Raw genomic sequence first — 18,526 nt, 5'->3', positions numbered from 1 at the left:
GGATTTACTGTTATGGTTGCCCTCTATTTATGGCAACTGATCCTAATTTCCCATTTACACTAGGATGCCATCTTCTTTGCAAATAAGTTTAAGAAAAATAGTGAGTAGATAAAAACTGTATTTTAAAGATTGTTTAATGGTTTTAATTTGTAGGCTTTTTGTCACTGTGACAGTTCATATGTGTGTAAAATCTTAAGGTCTGCAAAGTGCTTTTACATAGTTTTGTTTAGTAAACACTTTTTTTTTTTTTTAAACAGGGTCTTGCTCTGCGGCCCAGGCCAGAATGCCATGGCACAATCATGGTTCACTGCAGCCTCAACCTCCCATGCTCAAGCAATCCTCCTGGCTCAGCCTCCCAGGTAGCTAGGACTACAGGTTTGCACCACCACACCCAGCTAATGTTTTATTTTTTGTAGAGATGAGGTCTCCCTATGTTGCTCAAGCTGGTCTGAAACTCCTGGGCTCAAGCAATTCTCCTGCCTTGGCCTCTCAAAGTGCTAGGATTACAAGCACAAGCCACCACACCCACCCAGCAAGCCTTTTTGAATTAAACACATGCATTCCACTGTCTACTTACACCTCAGTTAAAATCTGCCTCATGCATGACTCAAGCTCTCATCCTTATTTTAAGAGTTTTGTAGGCGCTCTGACATTAACATAAACATTTTTAAGAGTTAAACATCATATTTAAATTAAAGGTGGATAAACAGCACTGCACAGCTCCCATCTTTGTCTGGATGTCTTCTTCCACAGATATCATACAAACTTAAACTCCATGCTCCAATGCAAAATTTCTCTATATTCAATACTTCAATACAACAAAGTTTTATTTTTTTTATTTTTTTGAGACAGTCTCACTCTGTCACCCAGGATAGAGTACAGGGGCACAATCTTGGCCCACTGCAACCTCCATCTCCCAGGTTCAAGCGATTCTCCTGCCTCAGCCTCTTGTGTAGCTGGGATGACAAGCATGTGCCACCATACCTGGCTAATTTTTTTTTTGCATTTTTTTTATTCTTCTTTTTGTAGACTACACAAAGAGAAAGGCAAATGGAAATTAATCTCTCTCGCTTTTTTTTTTTTTTTTGAGACAGTCTTGCTCTTGTCACCCAGGCTGGAACTACAATGGTACAATCTGGCTCACTGCAACCTCCGCCTCCCAGGTTCAAGTGATTCTCCTGCCTCAGCCCCATCCCAAGTATTTGGGACTACTGGAGTGCACCACCACGACCAGCTAATTTTCCTATGTTTAGTAGAAATAGGGTTTCATCATGTTAGTCAGGCTGGTCTGGAACTCCTGACCTTGTGATCTGCCCACCTCGACCTCCCAAAGTGCTGGGATTATGGGCATGAGCCACCGTGCCCAGCTTTTTTTGTGTTTTTAGTAGAGATGGGGTTTTGCCATGTTGGCCAAGCTGGTCTCAAACTCCTGACCGTAAGGGGTCTGCCCGCCTTGGCCTCCCAAAGTGCTGCATTACAGGCATGAGCCACCATGCCTGGCCAATACCTCAATAAAGTTTTAAATGATACTTGCTTCTAATAAGACAATTAATAAAAACCAAGGCAGGGTAGGAAGCAGAGTGGGACTGTCTTTTAAGCAACTCCTGGCACAGGGGAGATGCAGGCAGGGCACACTCACAATGGGGCACCTAAAGGCGGAAGCTTGCCAGTCCCCGCCTGCCTTGCCCCTTGCTCGGTCTGGCACCCCTGGCCATACCTTCACATCCTCCACCTTCATGCGTGTGCCCTCCTTGCCCACGAAGATGTCGTCAATGTCCACCAGGATGTAGCGGTCCAATGGCAGGGAGAGGCGCTTCCCGGTGAGGAAGGCCACAGCGTCCACGAAGACGAGCTTGTGCAGCCAGAAGTTCAGGTTGTTGCCAAACAGCACACGCTGGATGCCGTCGTGCAGGCCCAGGTCCTGGACCACAGTGGCGTGCAGTGCGGCATGCAGGCCGGCGTCTGCGCCCAGGTGCGGGATGGACTCGGATGAGCGTGTCTTGGCCAGCAGCACCGGCTCATAGGTCGAGTGGTTCGACTGGAACACGGTCCAGTCTTCGCCGGGCAGCACGCCCTTCTCCACCTCGCTAGGCCGCGTCACGTAGAGCAGTGGGGACTTGGGGTTGATGCTGCAGCCCTTCAGGCCCAGGTTTGAGTGCAGGAACAGGGGAAAGCCCTTGAGCTGCGCGCTCAGCAGGCTGTTCTCATTGGCCTGCAGTCAAGGTGGGGAAGAAGGGGGAATAGAACTGTCACATCCAGAGCCCCAAGGGACACAGGGTCTCACATGTGGACCACAACAGTGGTATCAATATTCACCAACATTCACGGCAGGCTCACCACCCTGGCCCTGCACCCCGCCCTGTGCAATAATATACTCACAAACACACATGACTCATTTACCAAAGCCAGGCACTAGGTGCCGTGCACTTCGAAGACAGGAATGCTGGTAATCCTCCAGTGACCCCACGATGGAGGCACTGCTCTCATAACCCATTTTACACATGAGGAGACAGAGGCCTAAGAGGCTAAACCACACAGAGGAAAATCTAGCAGTTGAGAACCTGAATCCTGCTAGACTGCCTAACTTTTGGCAAGTTACATCACCTCTCTGTGCCTCAGTGTCCTCTGCTGTAAAATGTGGCTAAGAACAGCAAGTAACTCTAGTGGTGGTAGAGGATAATCAGTATCAATACTGGCAAAGTGCTCAGAACAGGGCCTGTGACATGATCAGAAGCTGCTCATTCAGTCCTCATATCAGCCTGGTTACCCCACTTCACAGGTGTGAAAACTGAGGCTTAGAGGGGCATGCTGCCCTCAGTAACACAGTGGTTGGGAGGAGCCATGAATCACTGCCAAGAGGTCTAGCCCCGGCATCCACACACCTCACCACCAGGCACGGTTACCTGGGGTTTCCAAACTGGCTCTGGCCATACAACCTTTTCTTCAGGAGACATCTTACATGGATGACAATGCAGACGCTGAAAGAGGGGGTTTCTGCCGGGGGTGCTCCATACACCCCTAGCACCCCGGAGGTCACTCCCTCACAGGAATCCAGCTATGGTGCCTGCCCAGTCATTGCTGTCAGTGATGAGGTCTCTGCCTCCCTTCTCTCAAGGCACGCAGCTCCCTGGAAGTCTGAAGAAGATGCTCCAGTTCCCTCTTCCCTAGGCTCACAGCCCCTGTTCCTTCATGACCTTCCTCACCCTCCCAGCCACCTGCCTCTCAATATGGTACAATTTGTCCCTGTTCCTGTTACAGTTCCATTCTATCTTCTTGGCCTGACAAACTCCTGCTCATACTCCAAAACCCAAGGCATATACCGTCTTCTCTGCACTGGCCTCCCTGGGACCATGTTAAGGCCTCAGCTGCAGCATTTCTCACCTCGGCTGTAATATTATATTTTCTGCGTTCTATCTCCCACCAGTCTGTAACCCCTTAAGGTCAGGGGCTATGATGTTTTACCTTTGGACCCCTGGTGCCCAGCCTGATACCCAGCAGGAACACATATACTTTAATGCAGAATTGGATTTTTAAACGGAATAAAAGAGGAACAGCCAACTTTCTAGTACCTGGCATATGATAGATGCTCAATGCAGGTTTCATCAGTTCATTCCACAACTTTCACTGTGTCAGGCACTGTTCTAAGTGCCAGTGATATAGTAAGAAAAAAAAAAAAAAAAGGCATGGCCCCGCTCTCATGAGCCTTAAAATCAAGGAGAGAAGAGAGACATTCACCGAAATCACAGGAATAAATATAAAACTTCAGTGTGGCACATGCTACACAGAGGAAGGAGGTTCACGTCTCCTGGAGAAAGAGGAGGTCTCCTAAAGAAAGAAGAGGTCTCTTGGAGAAAGGGACTTTTGAGCTAACATTTAAAAAAAAAAGCTAGGCACGGCAGGTCACACCTGTAATCCCAGTACTTTGGGAGGCTGAGGCAGGCAGATCACAAGGTCAGGAGTTTGAGATCAGCCTGACCAACATAGCGAAACCTCATCTCTACTAAAAATACAAAAATTAGCTAGGCATGGTGGCAGATGCCTGTAATCCCATCTACTCAGGAGGTTGAGGCAAGAGAATTTCTGGAACCCAGGAGGTGGAGGTTGCAGTGAGCCAAGATCATGCCACTGCACTCCAGCCTGGGTAACAGAGCGAGACTCCATCTCAAAGAAAAAAATAAAATAAAAATAAAGAACAAATAAGCACAACAAGGGGAAAGGTAGAGGCCAAGAATAGTAAGTGCAAAGGCTCTGAAGTAGGACAGGCCTCAGCGTGATCAAGAAATAGCAAGAAGGCAGCACAGTGACCAAGAGGGAATGGAGGAGATGAGGCAGTGAGGTCAGCCAGCCCTGGAGCCAGACCTGCAGGATGCTGGAGGCTTGAAGTGGCAGCAGAAGCCCTCAAAGACCTCATCAAAGGTTTCTGAAGCCTAGGAAGACAGGGTCCAATTTGCATTTTAAAAAGATCCCTGTGGCTGCTGCGAGGAGAATGAATGGGGCGGGGCAAAGCAAAATGAGTTTGGATGGGGAAACAGGGTCTGGCGCACTCGCAGGGGTGCACAGGTCAGTGGCGGATGGATGGCGGAACGGCTGGGCTGAGCCTGTGCCTGCTGCAGAGCTGCAATTGTCTAGAAGAGTGCTTTTACTCACTTCCTCATTCTCAAAAAGGCTCTGCAGGGTCCTGGCCTCGTAAACCACATTAAGTAGCCTGCATGTGATTCTCTGAACATCAAGAGTACCTCCCCACCCTGTCCTGAGCCAGCCTCCTGTGCTGAGACCCACTGCACAGGGCTGTCTTAGGAGTCGTGAGCAGCCTGGAGCTGAGAAGACAGCCCTGACCAAGGATAGGAACTACTTGAGCTGCATGGGGACAGAAGCGGTAGGGACCAGAGACATTTCAGGCTTTGTCCATCACCTGCTGAAGCCTGGGATGCCACACAGGACCACAGGTGCTGAGAGATCCCATTTCAAAGTCCCAACCCTGAGCTGACTGCCAGGCACTGGCAGCTCAGTCAGCTGCCCAGCCATCGAGGAAGGGGGCAAGCCAAGTCACTGATGGCCTACCTATTGGCAATGAAAGGAACCAGCCAGGAAGGGAATGGAGGGCCCCAGCACCGAGAGGCTGGCCCCACTGCAGGCCTCACCCCATAGCAGTGGAAATCCCTCTTGCTCCTCACCACTCAGTATCCACTCTGGAGAGACCAAATCCTTCAGTGGGGTCCCCCAGCAGAGGGAGGAAGAGCCATGATTCGGGAATGCAGAGGTGGAGGCCGAGCACAGATCTCACCATTAAATGGGGGATCTTGGGAATCCCACATCTCCTCTCTGGGCCTCAGGCTCCCTGTCAGTCTATTTGGTCTTATATTATCTCCTGTGGCTGGGTTAGGAACAACAAGCTTGACCATCAGATCTTGGCTCTACGACTTACCACAGGTTGAGCATCCCTCATCTGAAAATCCAAAATGCTCCAAAGTCCAAAACTTTTTGAGAACCAATGTGACCCCCACAGGTCATGCCCAAAGGAAATGCTTATTGCAGCATTCTGGATTTCCGATTTTCAGATTGGGGATGCTCAACTAATAAGTAGAATGCAAGCATTTTGGCCAAGCAAGGTGGCTCTCACCAATAATCCCAACACTTTGGGAGGCTAAGGTGGGCGGAACACCTGAAGTCAGGAGCTCGAGACCAGCCTGACTAACATGGGGGAACCATGTCTCCACTAAAAATACAAAAACTAACCCAGCATAGTGGTGGGCACCTGTAATTCCAGCTACTCAGAAGGCTGAGGCAGGAGAATCACTTGAATCCGGGAGGTGGAGATTGCCATGAGCTGAGGTCACACCACTGCACTCCAGCCAGGGCAACAGAGCGAGACTCCATCTCAAAAAACAAACAAAAAAAGAATACAAGCATTCCAAAATCTGAGACACTTATGGTCCCCAGCATTTCAGACAAGGGACACTCAACTATGTCACACTGGACAAGCCATTTAACTTTTTAAAACTCAGGTCCTTATCTCAAGTACCTACTTCACAGGATAGCTGTGAGGATTCAACATGAAAATGCCTGCAAAGCCCTGAGCTCAGTGTCTGACACTCAGTGCTCAATGGAAGAGGTCAGGTAGTCCTTGCCAGGCCTCTGCCAGGATGTGATTAGCCCCAGGCCACCTGGGATTTCAAGGTTGAGGCATGACAGTGCCAGGAACTAGGGACCCAGATGAGGATGACCCTATTCCCACCCTCCAGGATCTCAGAGGGGCACAGATTGGTAAGGGCCACAAGACAGATACAGGGCTATCTATCACTGCTGTGTTTGCTGAACCTGGAGATGACAAAGCATGATAGCTGCCATCTATTGAGTGGCTCCAGTACCAGGCAATGGGCTCAGTGCTTCCCACCCACCGTCTTGTTTTCAATACAGACCAGTGAGGCAGGAGCTGTAATTAGCCCCACTGTGCAGATGAGTTTAGCATTTTGCCCAAAGTCACTCTGTTTCTAAGTGATAGACAGATCTGAACCTGTCTGGACTTTTAAGCCCCTGCTCTCACACTGCCCTGGGAATCCAGCATCAGTGGGAACTGGAAAATGAGTATGCAGATCCCTGGAGCCCACAAACACTTCCCACTTGGCAAGCCCAACACACAGCGGGGAAGCTGGGCTTGCAGAAAGAGTGCAAGGATGTGTCTTGACCACCAGGGGGCATGCATTTGAGCAGAAAACCACAGGCCTTGGCTCCAAACCAAGGACAGTCGTCTCAGGCAACAGGATAGGAAGAGCACCAAGTCCTAGAATTGTCACTGGCACCCCGCAGTGAGACTCTGAGCATGTCCCCACCCCTCCCTGGGCTTCCTGTTCACCTTCTGCAGAGCAAGGAATTGGGGTCAGACAGCACTTAAGCTCCACTGTTTCAATTGTTTCCAATGACCACAGCCCACTGCCTGGTCCCCAGAGACTGCAGGAGCTCTGTGCACTGGATGTGGCCTCTGATGCCACTTCTCCTGAATAAATGGTATGTGAGGTTCCTGGACTCATCACACGCTGGTTAAGACTAAAGCCTCTGGGGCCAGACTGTCTGAGTTCAAATCCCAGATCTATACTCATTAGAGGCGTGGGCTTGGACACATTGCTTATCCTGTATTTGCCTCAGTTTCCTCCTATCTTAAATCAAGCTGCTAGCCACCTGCCTTGGGAGGATGGTTTATTAGTGTGAAGTTCGTGAATCTGCATAACACATGTAGACAGGTGCATGGCACTGAATGAGCACTGAATAAACAACAGCCATCCTGACGTTTTTCAGGCCTGGGGCTCTGAATAAAACTTAATGAAGTTCATGGCAGGAAAGGGTGCAGAATCCAAGAGAAAAGAGAAAAACGGACAATGGAGACAGTCTGACTTGATGTCACTGTAAAGTCATAAACCAGGCCAGAGTTCCCCTGAGGGTGCTCTGTGGAAGAAAGGGTTTTGTGATCAAGCCAATGGAGAACAAATCTCACTGGCTGCTCTACTGCAGAACTTCTAAGGGCCTTCAAATTCTTGACTCACAATAGAGCTTTCAGTGGCAGAGCTTCCTGCTGTATTAGTGTGTGAAAGAACACGCCAGGAGAAACCCTCCAGCAGACAGGGCCTAGTGCACAAGTTCACCAGGAAGGGCTGGCACAAACAGGCACCCACCAGTGGACACGGGCCACTTCTGATCCGTCTCTTGCTCCTCCTCTCCTGGCTCACACCAAGCAAAAGGCTGCTTTAAGACTTGTGTACTTCCTGTCCCTTCTTCCTGCAAGGCTCTTTGCACAGAAAGCCACATGGCACCTCCCCTCACTTCAGGTCACTTTATCAAAGATGACTCCTAAAATAATGTCAGGCTCCCACCCCCACTACCCTGTGTCCTTTCCCTGTTTTGTTTCTTTTTGTACTGACCACACCTGCCCCATCCGATGTTTATTTGCTCACTGCCTGTCACCCATCCACTCCCCCAGCACTGAAATGCCAGCTCCATGACAGCAGGGACTTTATCCACTTCAATCACTGCTAGCACAGAACCGAGAACACTGTGAGTGCTCAGTAAATATTTGTTGAATGAAGGAACAAATTCCCTGCCACCCCCAAAGCATCCAACTAGAGTCCCAGCTAGTGTCTGCTTTCATCTTGCAGGTCAGAGTTCTCTGAGCACAGCCTCTAGATTCCCCACTCAGTATTCCCAACCTCCCTCCACCAAGGACAGATTCTCTGGGACACCCTTTCTGCAAGGACCCCAACCCCAGCAGTCATTCTGGGAACCCCATAAAGCCCAGAGCAGCGCCCCATCTGCCCAGTGGGATTTCGTTCCCCTCTTTCTCCTCATGCAAAATGGCTCTGGATCAGGAGGTACATTAATGTCATACTCCACCACAATCAAGAGGAAAGAGCATAGGATAGAGAGCCCAAACTGTCTATGTCTACGTTCAAATCTCAGCTTCCCCACTTACAGGGCCACTTATGCATAATCTTACATAAGTAACTTAACCCCTGTAGGCTTGGTTTGCTCATCTGAAAAATGGGTGCACAAGCCCTCCCTTGGGGAGATTGCCTTGACAGGTTTTGGGGCACCTAGTAGAGCATGCCCCTCTGACTTCACACCTATTCCTGTGGCCTCCTTCAGGCAAATACCTGCTGTGTGCTGGACTACATGCATACCAGGTGATCTAGGCTCCCCTGATACTTACAGAGCACTTGCCGGGCAGTGGGCACTGCATGCTCCCAATGCTTTACATATACACGCCCATTTCACCCTCCCAACCCTAGGAGGCGAGTGCTACCATTACACTCATTTCACAAATGAGAAGTCAGGCACTGAGCTACGAGTCTGCAGAGGGGGCTCTGAACTGCTCAGGGGCCCTGCTTCCTGTGTACCTTGAAGAAGCCAATGATGCCCACGCCGTAAGCCACACAGTACTTGTCCAGCAGCTCCCGGTTCCAGGCGTCCAGGTTGACGTACTTGAGGATATTCTCATAGATGATGAGGGCGAAGCGGCCACGGCCCTTGTCGGTGAGCGTGGGCATGTCACCCTTGCCTGGTGCAATCTCTGTGCGGTATTTGAAGCGGCTGGACTCCAGGATGGCCACCACCTCCTGGCCCAGTTGTGAATAGAGGCTCTCCACAAAGACCAGCACCAATGGGTCTGTGCGGGAAGGGGTGGCTGCCTGCACAGGCTTGAGTGGCAGCAGGCGACTGGGGGCCACCGGTGGTGGATCCCCGCAGTCAGGCTCGGGAGCATCCGCCGAAGGCTCCAGGCCTCGCTTCCAGCCATATAGGTAGTAGGCCGAGATGAAAACGCTGAACAGGCAGAAGATGAACAGCAGGAAAAGGACAGCCTGCGGGGACACGTGCCGACACAGCCTCCGGAGGCACGCCAGGGCAGGCATCCTGGCCTCCGAGACCTTGGCCACCGGAGGCCCGGCCTGCCCTGGCTACCCCAAGGCCCCACACAAGAGGACACACAAGAATCGTCCACCAAGCAACAAATTCACAGAGACTTAGGAAGCAAGGCCCTCAAGGGGCACTGGGAGTGGAGGATCTGGGCCCCCGGTCCTTCCTCCCAGCCAGGGGCGCAGTCCACAGGCTGGTCACACTCCTTCCTTCCTCCGCGCCCCTTTATGTCACCATGGCAAACCCCCGCGTGGTCCTGTGCAGAGCAGAAGTGCCCCAGGGCGTCAGGGCCTTCTGGGGGTGCAGGGCAGCAGGCCACAGGACACTGGGCAGGCCCGGCGGTGCCGCATGCCGCTCACTCCGTGGGGCCCACGGGGCTAAGGCTGTGGAGAGTGGAGAGAACAGGAGCGTCAGAGGGTGGGCTTCAGGATTCAGCTAACTGTGGACACGCAGGAGCTGACGAGGAGTGCCCAGGTGCAGGCATGGCTGCCGAACCAAGGTTACGTGATTTGGAGCAAGCGCTTTAATATCACCAAGCCTCAGTTTCCCCATTTGTAAAATGGGGCAGACAATAAATACTACAAACCCATCTCACAGCGGGTGGGAGGATTAATTCAACAACATTTATAAATGACTTAGAGCAGTACCTAGCATGTGGTATCTATAAATGGGAGTTGCTATTTTTGATCATTATCAAAGTCCAAGACTAGGCCAAGAAAAATCCAGGAGCAACAGGGATGAGGAGAGATGATAAGCATGTGCACAGCCTGGGAACCAGAGATGGAGTTCTAAATCATGACCACATACCACATCCTCACCATATTCCATTCCCTCCCTAACCCGTTGCTCTCTTTGAATGAGCCCAGCAGCCCCATCTGATGGATGAAAAGACTGAGTTGCTCTCGGAGGAATGAAGACTCAGAATGAAGCCCAGCCAGGATTCATCAGCAGGCTGTGGGGCATGTGTGCCTTGCCGGTGTGAGGGCCCCAGGCGACCATTACACTTTTCAAGCATCAGTGAGCTCATCTGGACCACCAGCACCCCTGCAGCTCATGGCTGTAGCTGAGTGTTAAGTAAATGTATCTGAGGAGCTTGGCACAAGAAACATGGCAGCTGCCATATTTGCCCCTAATGCAACCAGGCATCTCTCATCCTTGGGGTACATACCCACAGGTGCAAACAGCAGCCCAGGACAATAGGTGACCAACCAGCCTGCCTGAGAAATCACTACCCTGCCACAGGATGTAGATGGGGAGGCCTCCCCTACCCTGGGCCTTCTGTCCACCCAGGCAGTCAGAACTCTGTGTTCCAGCCTCCCCCCAACCCTGAACTCTCCCCATCCAGGCCATGCCTCCTGCACTCAACTCACTGGAAAGAGTTAATGAAGACCCACATACATGATACAAAGGCCCTAATTCTCTCATCCCAAGCAGCAACCCGAAACACAGCCAGCCCTCCATCTCCCTTAAATAGTAATGAAGCCACAAGAAGTGAGATTCCCCAGCAACCCAAGGAGCAGCCTTCTACCAGTCACAGCAGCTCGAAACTAGGAGAGTTGCCCAGGTCTAGAAGGAAGGTGTAAAAGCCAGGGCTAAGGAGACCAGCGGGAATTCAGGGCTTGGGCCCAGCCTAGAAGGTGAAGATCTTTGAAATCCCTTCCAGCTCTCCAAGACTATGTGATATGCTCATCATGGGTACAGCAAGTCCCAGACCAAACAGTTGCACTTCCAGGAATTTATCCTAGAGGTATTACTGCAGAAGTGTGTAAAGACTTCTCCACAAGAACACAAATCCTAGTGCTGCTTATAACAGCAAATGCCAAACAATGGGGGATTGTATTTAGGAATTAAAACACAAGGGCCAGGCACAGTGGCTTATGCCTACAATCCCAGCACTTTGGGAGGCCAAGGTGGGTGGATCATTTGAGGTCAGGAGTTCAAGACCAGCCTGGGAAACATGGTGAAACCCCATCTCTACTAAAAACACAAAACTAATTGGGCGTGGTGGCGTGCACCTGTAGTCCCAGCTACTCAGGAGGCTGAGGCAGGGGAATCACTTGAGCCTGGGAGGCAGAGATTGCAGTGAGCCAAGATCATGCCACTGCACTCCAGCCTGGGCGACAGAGAGAGACTCCAACTCAAAAAAAAAAAGAAAGAAAAAAGAAAAGAAATTATAATACAAGCATGCAATGAAATCCTAGGCAGACATTTACATTATGTTGAAGAAGGACAAGTACTGACATAGAAATATAATTACCATATATATTGTCAAAGTAAAAAGTTTATAAAACAGTTTGTACGCGTGGTCATAATTTTGTTAAACATTTTTGTGCATAGGGTAGAAACTGGTGCTAAATGAAAAGAAAAAAGAAGCGTTAACAGTGATTATCTCTGGGTGATTTTTATTTCTGCTTTTTGTTTGTGAAATGAAGAGGTGACTGGTCTCAGCTCTGCCATGATGCACTATGTGACCCCCTCTGGGCTTCCTGTATGTTAGAGAGGGGTTGGGGCAGGTGATCTCTGGGGGCTCCTTCACCTCTGATATTCTACATTTCAATGCCCACTATGTGCCAGTCCCCTGAGGAACCAGAGGCAGCCAAGAAAATGGGCATCTGCAGTGCAGGGGGTAAATGTGACAGGTGGGGGTGGGAGGGGTGTTTGGCAGAGCTCAGGGGTCCTTAACTCTCTGGCAGTGGGAAGGAGGGAAGTAAGGGTTGGCCAGGGGTAGATAGAGGGAATGGCACATGCCACAGCTTGGAGATAAGAGCATGTGTGGCACTTTCCAGGGACTCCCTGCAATTCTAGCTGAGAGCAGGGCAAGAAGGAGCAGGTGTCCTGGGCAGAGCCAGGAAGGCTGGGGTGACTGGTCCTGTTTACACTCAGGGTACCCAGGTGTCCCATTTACCACTGATAAGGGCATCCTGTGGCCACAGCCCAACACCACCCCTTGGCCTAGGGCCAGGACAGAAGCACAGTGGATAGGAGGTGGCGATGCCCTGATGGTGTGCTGCCCACATTGGCCACCCAACCCCACGGAAGCAGAGGAGAGTAGCCGCCAGCCACTCCTCGCAGGCCTGAGCACTGTGGTCAGTGACCCTCTATCAGATTAACAACCTTTCAGAGTGTTAATGATGCAGCCCCAAGTCTCTGGAATGTGGGAGTCATGAACCCCTGTAGGAATCTGACATTTTTCAGACATAAAAAATATGCACATTTAAAAAATGCACACGGTTGCCAGAGGTTGGGGGTTGAGAGTATGAATCAGTGGAGCAAAGAGAATTTTTCTGGCAGTGAAACTACTGTGTATGAGATGATGATGGTGGATACATGTCATTATACATTTGTCCAAACCACAGATGTACAACACCAGGAGTGAACCCTAAACTATGGACTCTGAGCGATAACGATACGGCAATACAGGGTCATCTGTTGCAACAGATTTACCACTGTGGGTCAGGCACAGTGGCTCACACCTGTAGTCCCTTGACCTTGGGAGGTCGAGGCAGGTGGATCACTTGAGGCCAGGAGCTCAAGACCAGCTGGGCAATATAGCAAGATCCCCTTCTCTACAAGAAAAAAAAAAATGAGCCAGGTATCAGGGCATGTGCCTGTAGTCACCACTACTCAGGAGGCTGAGGCAGGAGGATCACTTGGGCCCATGAGGTCAAGGCTACAGTAGGCCATGGTTGCGCCACTGCATTCCAGCCTGAGTGACAGAGCAAGACCCCATCTTAAAAAAAAAAAAAAAAAAAAAAAGAAAAGTACCACTCTGGTGGGGGATGCTGATAATGGGAGAAGCTGTGTGTATGTACAGGGAAAGAGGGCATATGGAAAATCTCTGTACCTTCCTTTCAATTGTGCTTTGAATCTAAAACTAAAAATCTAAACAATAAAGTCATACACACACGTTAGAAAATGTCCTAATGGTGTTGATGGCTCACACCTGTAATCCCAGCACTTTGGGAGGCTGAGGTGGGTGGATCACTTGACCCTGGGAAGCAGAAACTGCAGTGAGGTGACGCGGTGCCACTGCACTCCAGCCTGGGCAATAGAGCGAGACTCCATCTTAAAAAAAAAGAAAATATCATAATGATATCAAGGAGTTCAGAGCCTCCTTGCCACCCATCCAAATGCCTAAGGTCCTAGATTAATGGAACCTACTGGTTACATGTACAGACTAAAGCCAAGTGGCTTTGGTTCAAACCCAAGCTCTACCACCTAGTAGCTGTGTAATCTGGGCAAGTTATTTAACTTCTCAGTGCCTCAGTTTCCTAGCATGTAAAACAAAATTTACCTACTGTACACATTAAATAAGTTGATACATAAGATGCTTAGAAGCATGTCTGGCACACAGCTGCTGTTATCACGCACCCCTGTTGCTTATTTAACACTTTCGACAATCCCTCACGATGTGGATCACAGTTTAGCTCACGAAGCACTTTCAAACTCATCCCTCTCTTGAGAGTCTCTGACAGCCCTAAGGCTCAGGCAGGGGAGGGCAGCTCATTTCACAGAGGGCACGAGGCACACTTATTACACGGAGAGCCAGGCAGCCAGGGCTGCTGTCCTCCCCTCACAGTATGGCTGAAAAGAAGCCCTAACTTCAGAGGCTATGGCCCTTCCTGGGAGCTAGCTGGCTGCCTGGATAGAAGCCAGGAAGCTAAACATAAGGCCATGGCAAAACCCATGCCAGAGAGAGAGCAAGGTAGCCCCTGTCCTCAGAGAAGGCCCAATACCCTGAGGCGGGGGTGGGCAAGAGGAAGCCAGTTGCTTTGTAGCAAAGCGCTGGCCACTCAGCCTGCTAGCAAAGGCGGCTTCCAGCACAAGCCCCTCTGCAACCCACTCAGAGGCTGCCACCTGCCACCCAAGGCCCTCCTCACCAGCCTGCACTCCAGAGCTCCCGTGGCTCAAGGGGTAAAGAACTCAGGGGCTTCTAATTCCCCTGGAGCCACCAAGGCCTCAAGGACAGCTGGGGCTGAGACCTTAATGACCCCTACCACCCTGGGCCTGCTGGGCCTTGCAAATATCACCAACAGTTTCCCCTAAATTCCAGCCTCACCCAGCCAGTCACCAATCCCAGGCAAGCGTCGAGGCCTTTGCTGATGAAATTCCCCTTGCCTGGAATGCCTTCCCGATCCCTTGGGACACTTACTCATCTTTCAAGATCTTGGTTCCAAAGTCATCACCCCTCTGAAGTCATCTCCAACCACTGCCCCCTCTCCCACTCGTAAGTCTCATTCCTCAGGCTCTCGCCTCATCCTGCTCCATGGTACAGAGGCTGAAAACCAGGACCCTGGAGCCCAAACGAAATGCAGATTGTGCTCTTTGGCTTGCACGGCATTTTTCTTTAATTTAGGATTAGTTAGCAACATTTTTAAATCAGGAGATTTTACATAAAAGTCAGAACTTCTAAATTTTCTCTAAAGAGGGCACATTCTGGTGACACTGGGCATACATCCTCACTGGCCACCATCAGCTTAGGCATTTAGAGTGCCAGCCTCAAACAGGCTGGCCGTGTGTCCTGCAATTAACACCATCAGCCTTTCTATGGACAGTCTCATAGCCAACCTCCTCCCCTCATTTGGCTTCCTGCCTAGACCCTGGGTGCACCTGAGCACATGGTCTGTGCAGAGTAAACGGCGGGGGGGCGGGGGGCATTCCTATACGTGGCTCTACATCCTGTAGCCTGCAGATCTGTGGGGCAGGACCAGGGCTTACTGACCTCTGCACAGGCCCTCGATGACAACCAGCACACAGAGGTCCTTGGCACAAAATGGTGTCCTTTCTTCCTCCTCCCCCCATGCCTGGGTGCCACTCAAGGACAGGAACCAAGTCTGATTCATTGTGGAATCTCACACTTTTCCCAGAGTCAGATCCTAATTGAACACTTGGGATATAAATGAATAAGCAGCTGTTATTATTTCCAATTTACAGATAGGAGACAAAGACTTCAAGGTGAAGTGACTTGCCACAGTCACATGGAAACCACCAAATCTTGACTCATATGGGTTTCCTTCCTGACTTTGAGTTTGGCCTTTCGTTCCTCCATGAAAGCCAGGGGTTTCTACAATAAAAACAACACCAATGACATTATAATTATCATTATGAATGCTGACATCATACCTTCAGCATATACTATGAGCCTGGCATTGTGCTAAGCACTTTGTTTTGTTTTTGAGACAGAGTCTCACTCTGTCACCCAGGCTGGAGTGCAGTGGTGCAATCTCAGCTCACTGCAACCTCCTCCTCCTGGGTTCAAGCCATTCTCCTGCCTCAGCCTCCCCAGAAGGTGGGACTATAGGCACATGGCACCACACCTGGCTAATTTTTTTATTTTTAGTAGAGACAGGGTTTTACCATGTGTGACCAAGCTGGTCTCCAACTCCTGACCTCAGGTATCTGCCCACCTCGGCCTCCCAGAGTGCTGGGATTACAAGCCTGACCCACCGCACCTGCCTTTTTTTTTTTTTTTTGAGATGGAGTCTCACTCTGTTAGCCAGGCTGGAGTGCAATGGCACAATCTTGGCTCACTGCAACCTCCACCTCCCAGGTTCAAGCAATTCTCCCACCTCAGCCTCCCACGTAGCTGGGATTATACGCACTCACCATCATGCCTGGCTAATTTTTGTAGAGACGGGTTTTGCCATGTTGGCCAGGCTGGTCTTGAACTCTTGACCTCAGATGATCCACCCGCCTCAGCTTCCCAAAGTGCTGGGATTATAGGTATAAGCCACCACACCTGGCCAGCACTTTTTATGCCTTATTTCATTTAATCCTTACAACTAATATTTTCATCCACATTAACATTTGAATAAAATGAGACTCAGAGAGGTTAAGTCACTTGCCCTACATCACACAATTAGTCAGTGGCAGAGCTGAAATGTGAACCCAGACCCCATGGGAGGGAGATAACTTCACAGCCTGCAAAAGAACCTTGGCTTGGGGTAGGCAGGGGCATGAGGGGAACCTCAGCCACAAAGGCCAGTGGCCCACAGCCCTCAGCCAGGCTCCCACTGCACTCTCCTAGTCCTAGTCACAGCTTTCCCTGCCAAGGTGCTGGGGATAATGAATGAGATGCTCTGGTTGTCATGGAGACGCCATGGCAACGCAGCACTTTCGGGAAATACCACGGAAACCGTGGCCACTGCTCTGGAGTTGAAGTCACTCTCTATCTAACATCGCCACCTGAAAATACTCCCCAAGACCCTTAAGAGAAAAGGTGCAGAGGTACAAGGGCCTTCTTATAGGACCAAGCAGTCCAGAGACTGGGGCCAGGGAAAGGGGTCCAGATTGGGCCTGAGAAGAATGGGTGGGCTCCCAGAATGAGACTAAGAGCTCCGTAAGAGCAGGTATGGAGACTGAGCAAGCTGTGCCTTTCATGGTGAATTATGTCCTATAACCCAACTCACATGTACACAGTCCCTACTGTGCGCCAGCAGGCCTCCTGAGAAGAGCTGTGCACACCCTTCTATTTCAGTCTAGCAGCGACACCGAGTGTAGCAGTTAAGGGCTCAGACTGGAGCTAGCCTACCTGGGTTTGAGTCTTTGAATCTTTTCTCTTTTTTTTTTTTTTTTTTTTAAGAATTTTGCTCTGTTGCCCAGGCTTACTGCAGCATCTGCCTCCTGAGTTCAAGCTTCAAGCAATTCTCAAGCCTCAGCCTCCTGAGTACCTGGGATTACAGGTGCCTGCCACCACACCCAGCTAATTTTTGTATTTTTAGTAGAGACAGGGTTTCATTATGTTGCCCAGGCTGATCTTGAATTTCTGACCTCAAGTGATCCACCTGCCTCAGCCTCCCAAAGTGCTGGGATTATAGATGTGAGCCACTGTGCCCAGCATATTTTCATTTTTTAAGACAGGGTTTTTGTTGCCCAGACTGTAGTGCAGGGGCACAATCACAGCTTACTGCAGCCTCAACTTCCCAGGCTCAAGTGATCCTCCACCTCAGCCTCCCAAGTAGCTAGGGCTACAGGCGTGCACCACCATGCCCAGTTAATTTTTTAATAAAGACAAGATCTCCCTATGTTGCCTAGATTGGTCTTGAACTCCTGGCTCAAGCAATTATCCCACCTCAGCTTGGCAAAGTGCTGGGATTACAGGTATAGGACACTGTGCCCAACTGGGGCTTGAATGTTGGCTCCATCATATATAAACAAATACATGTATATATACACATATATATACACATACATATATACACACATACATATGTGTGTATATATGTATGTGTATATATATTGAGGTGGAGTCTTGCTCTGTTGTCCAGGCTGGAAAGCAACAGCGCGATCGTGGCTCATTGCAACCTCTACCTCCTGGGTTCAATCGATCCTCCCTCCTCAGCCTCCCAAGTAGCTGGGATTATAGGCATGAACCACCATGCCTGGCTAATTTTTGTATTTTTAGTAGAGATGGGGTTTTGCCATGTTGGCATGGCTGGTCTCAAACTCTTGACCTCAGGTGATCCTCCCACCTCGACCTCCCAAAGTGCTGGGATTACCATGCCTGACCTTTGAGCAAATCCCTCAACCTCTCTGAGCCTCAGTTTCACTAACTCTAAAATGGGGTTTATACTACTTATCTATCTTGCAGGGCGCCTGCCAAGACAAAGAGATGATGCATATAAAACACTGAGCTCAGTGCCTGGCACATAGTAATATAAGCTAATAAAATGATTACTCAGTAACAGATCTGGAAAGTGAGGCTCAGGAAGGAACTGGCCCAAGGCCACATATCAAATTAATAGTGAATTGAGAAAGAGAGAAGGGAGGCCAGGTTGATGCCAGAGGGAAGGAGCAAGAGAATGGGCTCCAGGAAGGAGGTTTGAAATCTCTCTGGGAATCCAGAACAAGCAAACGACCTGTTTCCTCATCCTGTATTTATTGAGCTCCACTAGGTGCCAAGCATGGCACGAGGCACGGAAAATACAGTGGTGACAGTGACCTTCCCACAAGGGTTTCTAGAGGTCTCTGGAACCTGAGGTTTTATGACTCTGGTACAACATGGCTGCAATGAATGGGGGAAGGTGCCCACAGCCCTGAATGCTCACCCAGCCCACATTTTATTTCCAGCCTAGGTCACTCTTGACAATGCCCTCTGTGGACCACATATCCCTCCCCACCCCCG

At 50.1% G+C, this 18,526-nt stretch overlaps 1 protein-coding gene across 5 annotated transcripts in view; it reads right to left on the bottom strand.

Annotated features, from left to right (window-relative positions):
• The window catches only part of NDST1 (N-deacetylase and N-sulfotransferase 1), a 70,201-nt gene that overhangs the window by 26,712 nt on the left and 24,963 nt on the right, over nt 1-18,526 (bottom strand). For all 5 annotated transcript variants that reach the window (XM_035288571.3, XM_054250791.2, XM_054250798.2 and 2 more), the window contains 2 exons: nt 8,886-9,785; nt 1,718-2,212 (listed from right to left, as the gene is read on the bottom strand). In XM_035288571.3, the coding sequence (XP_035144462.1) occupies nt 1,718-2,212; nt 8,886-9,398 (1,008 nt within the window). In that variant the 5' untranslated portion in view covers nt 9,399-9,785. The remainder of the gene's footprint in view (nt 1-1,717; nt 2,213-8,885; nt 9,786-18,526) is intronic.

This window comes from Callithrix jacchus, chromosome 2 (assembly GCF_049354715.1).
Source record: "Callithrix jacchus isolate 240 chromosome 2, calJac240_pri, whole genome shotgun sequence".
Classification (NCBI taxonomy): domain Eukaryota; kingdom Metazoa; phylum Chordata; class Mammalia; order Primates; family Cebidae; genus Callithrix; species Callithrix jacchus.
This window is presented reverse-complemented; position numbering and strand designations above follow the sequence as displayed.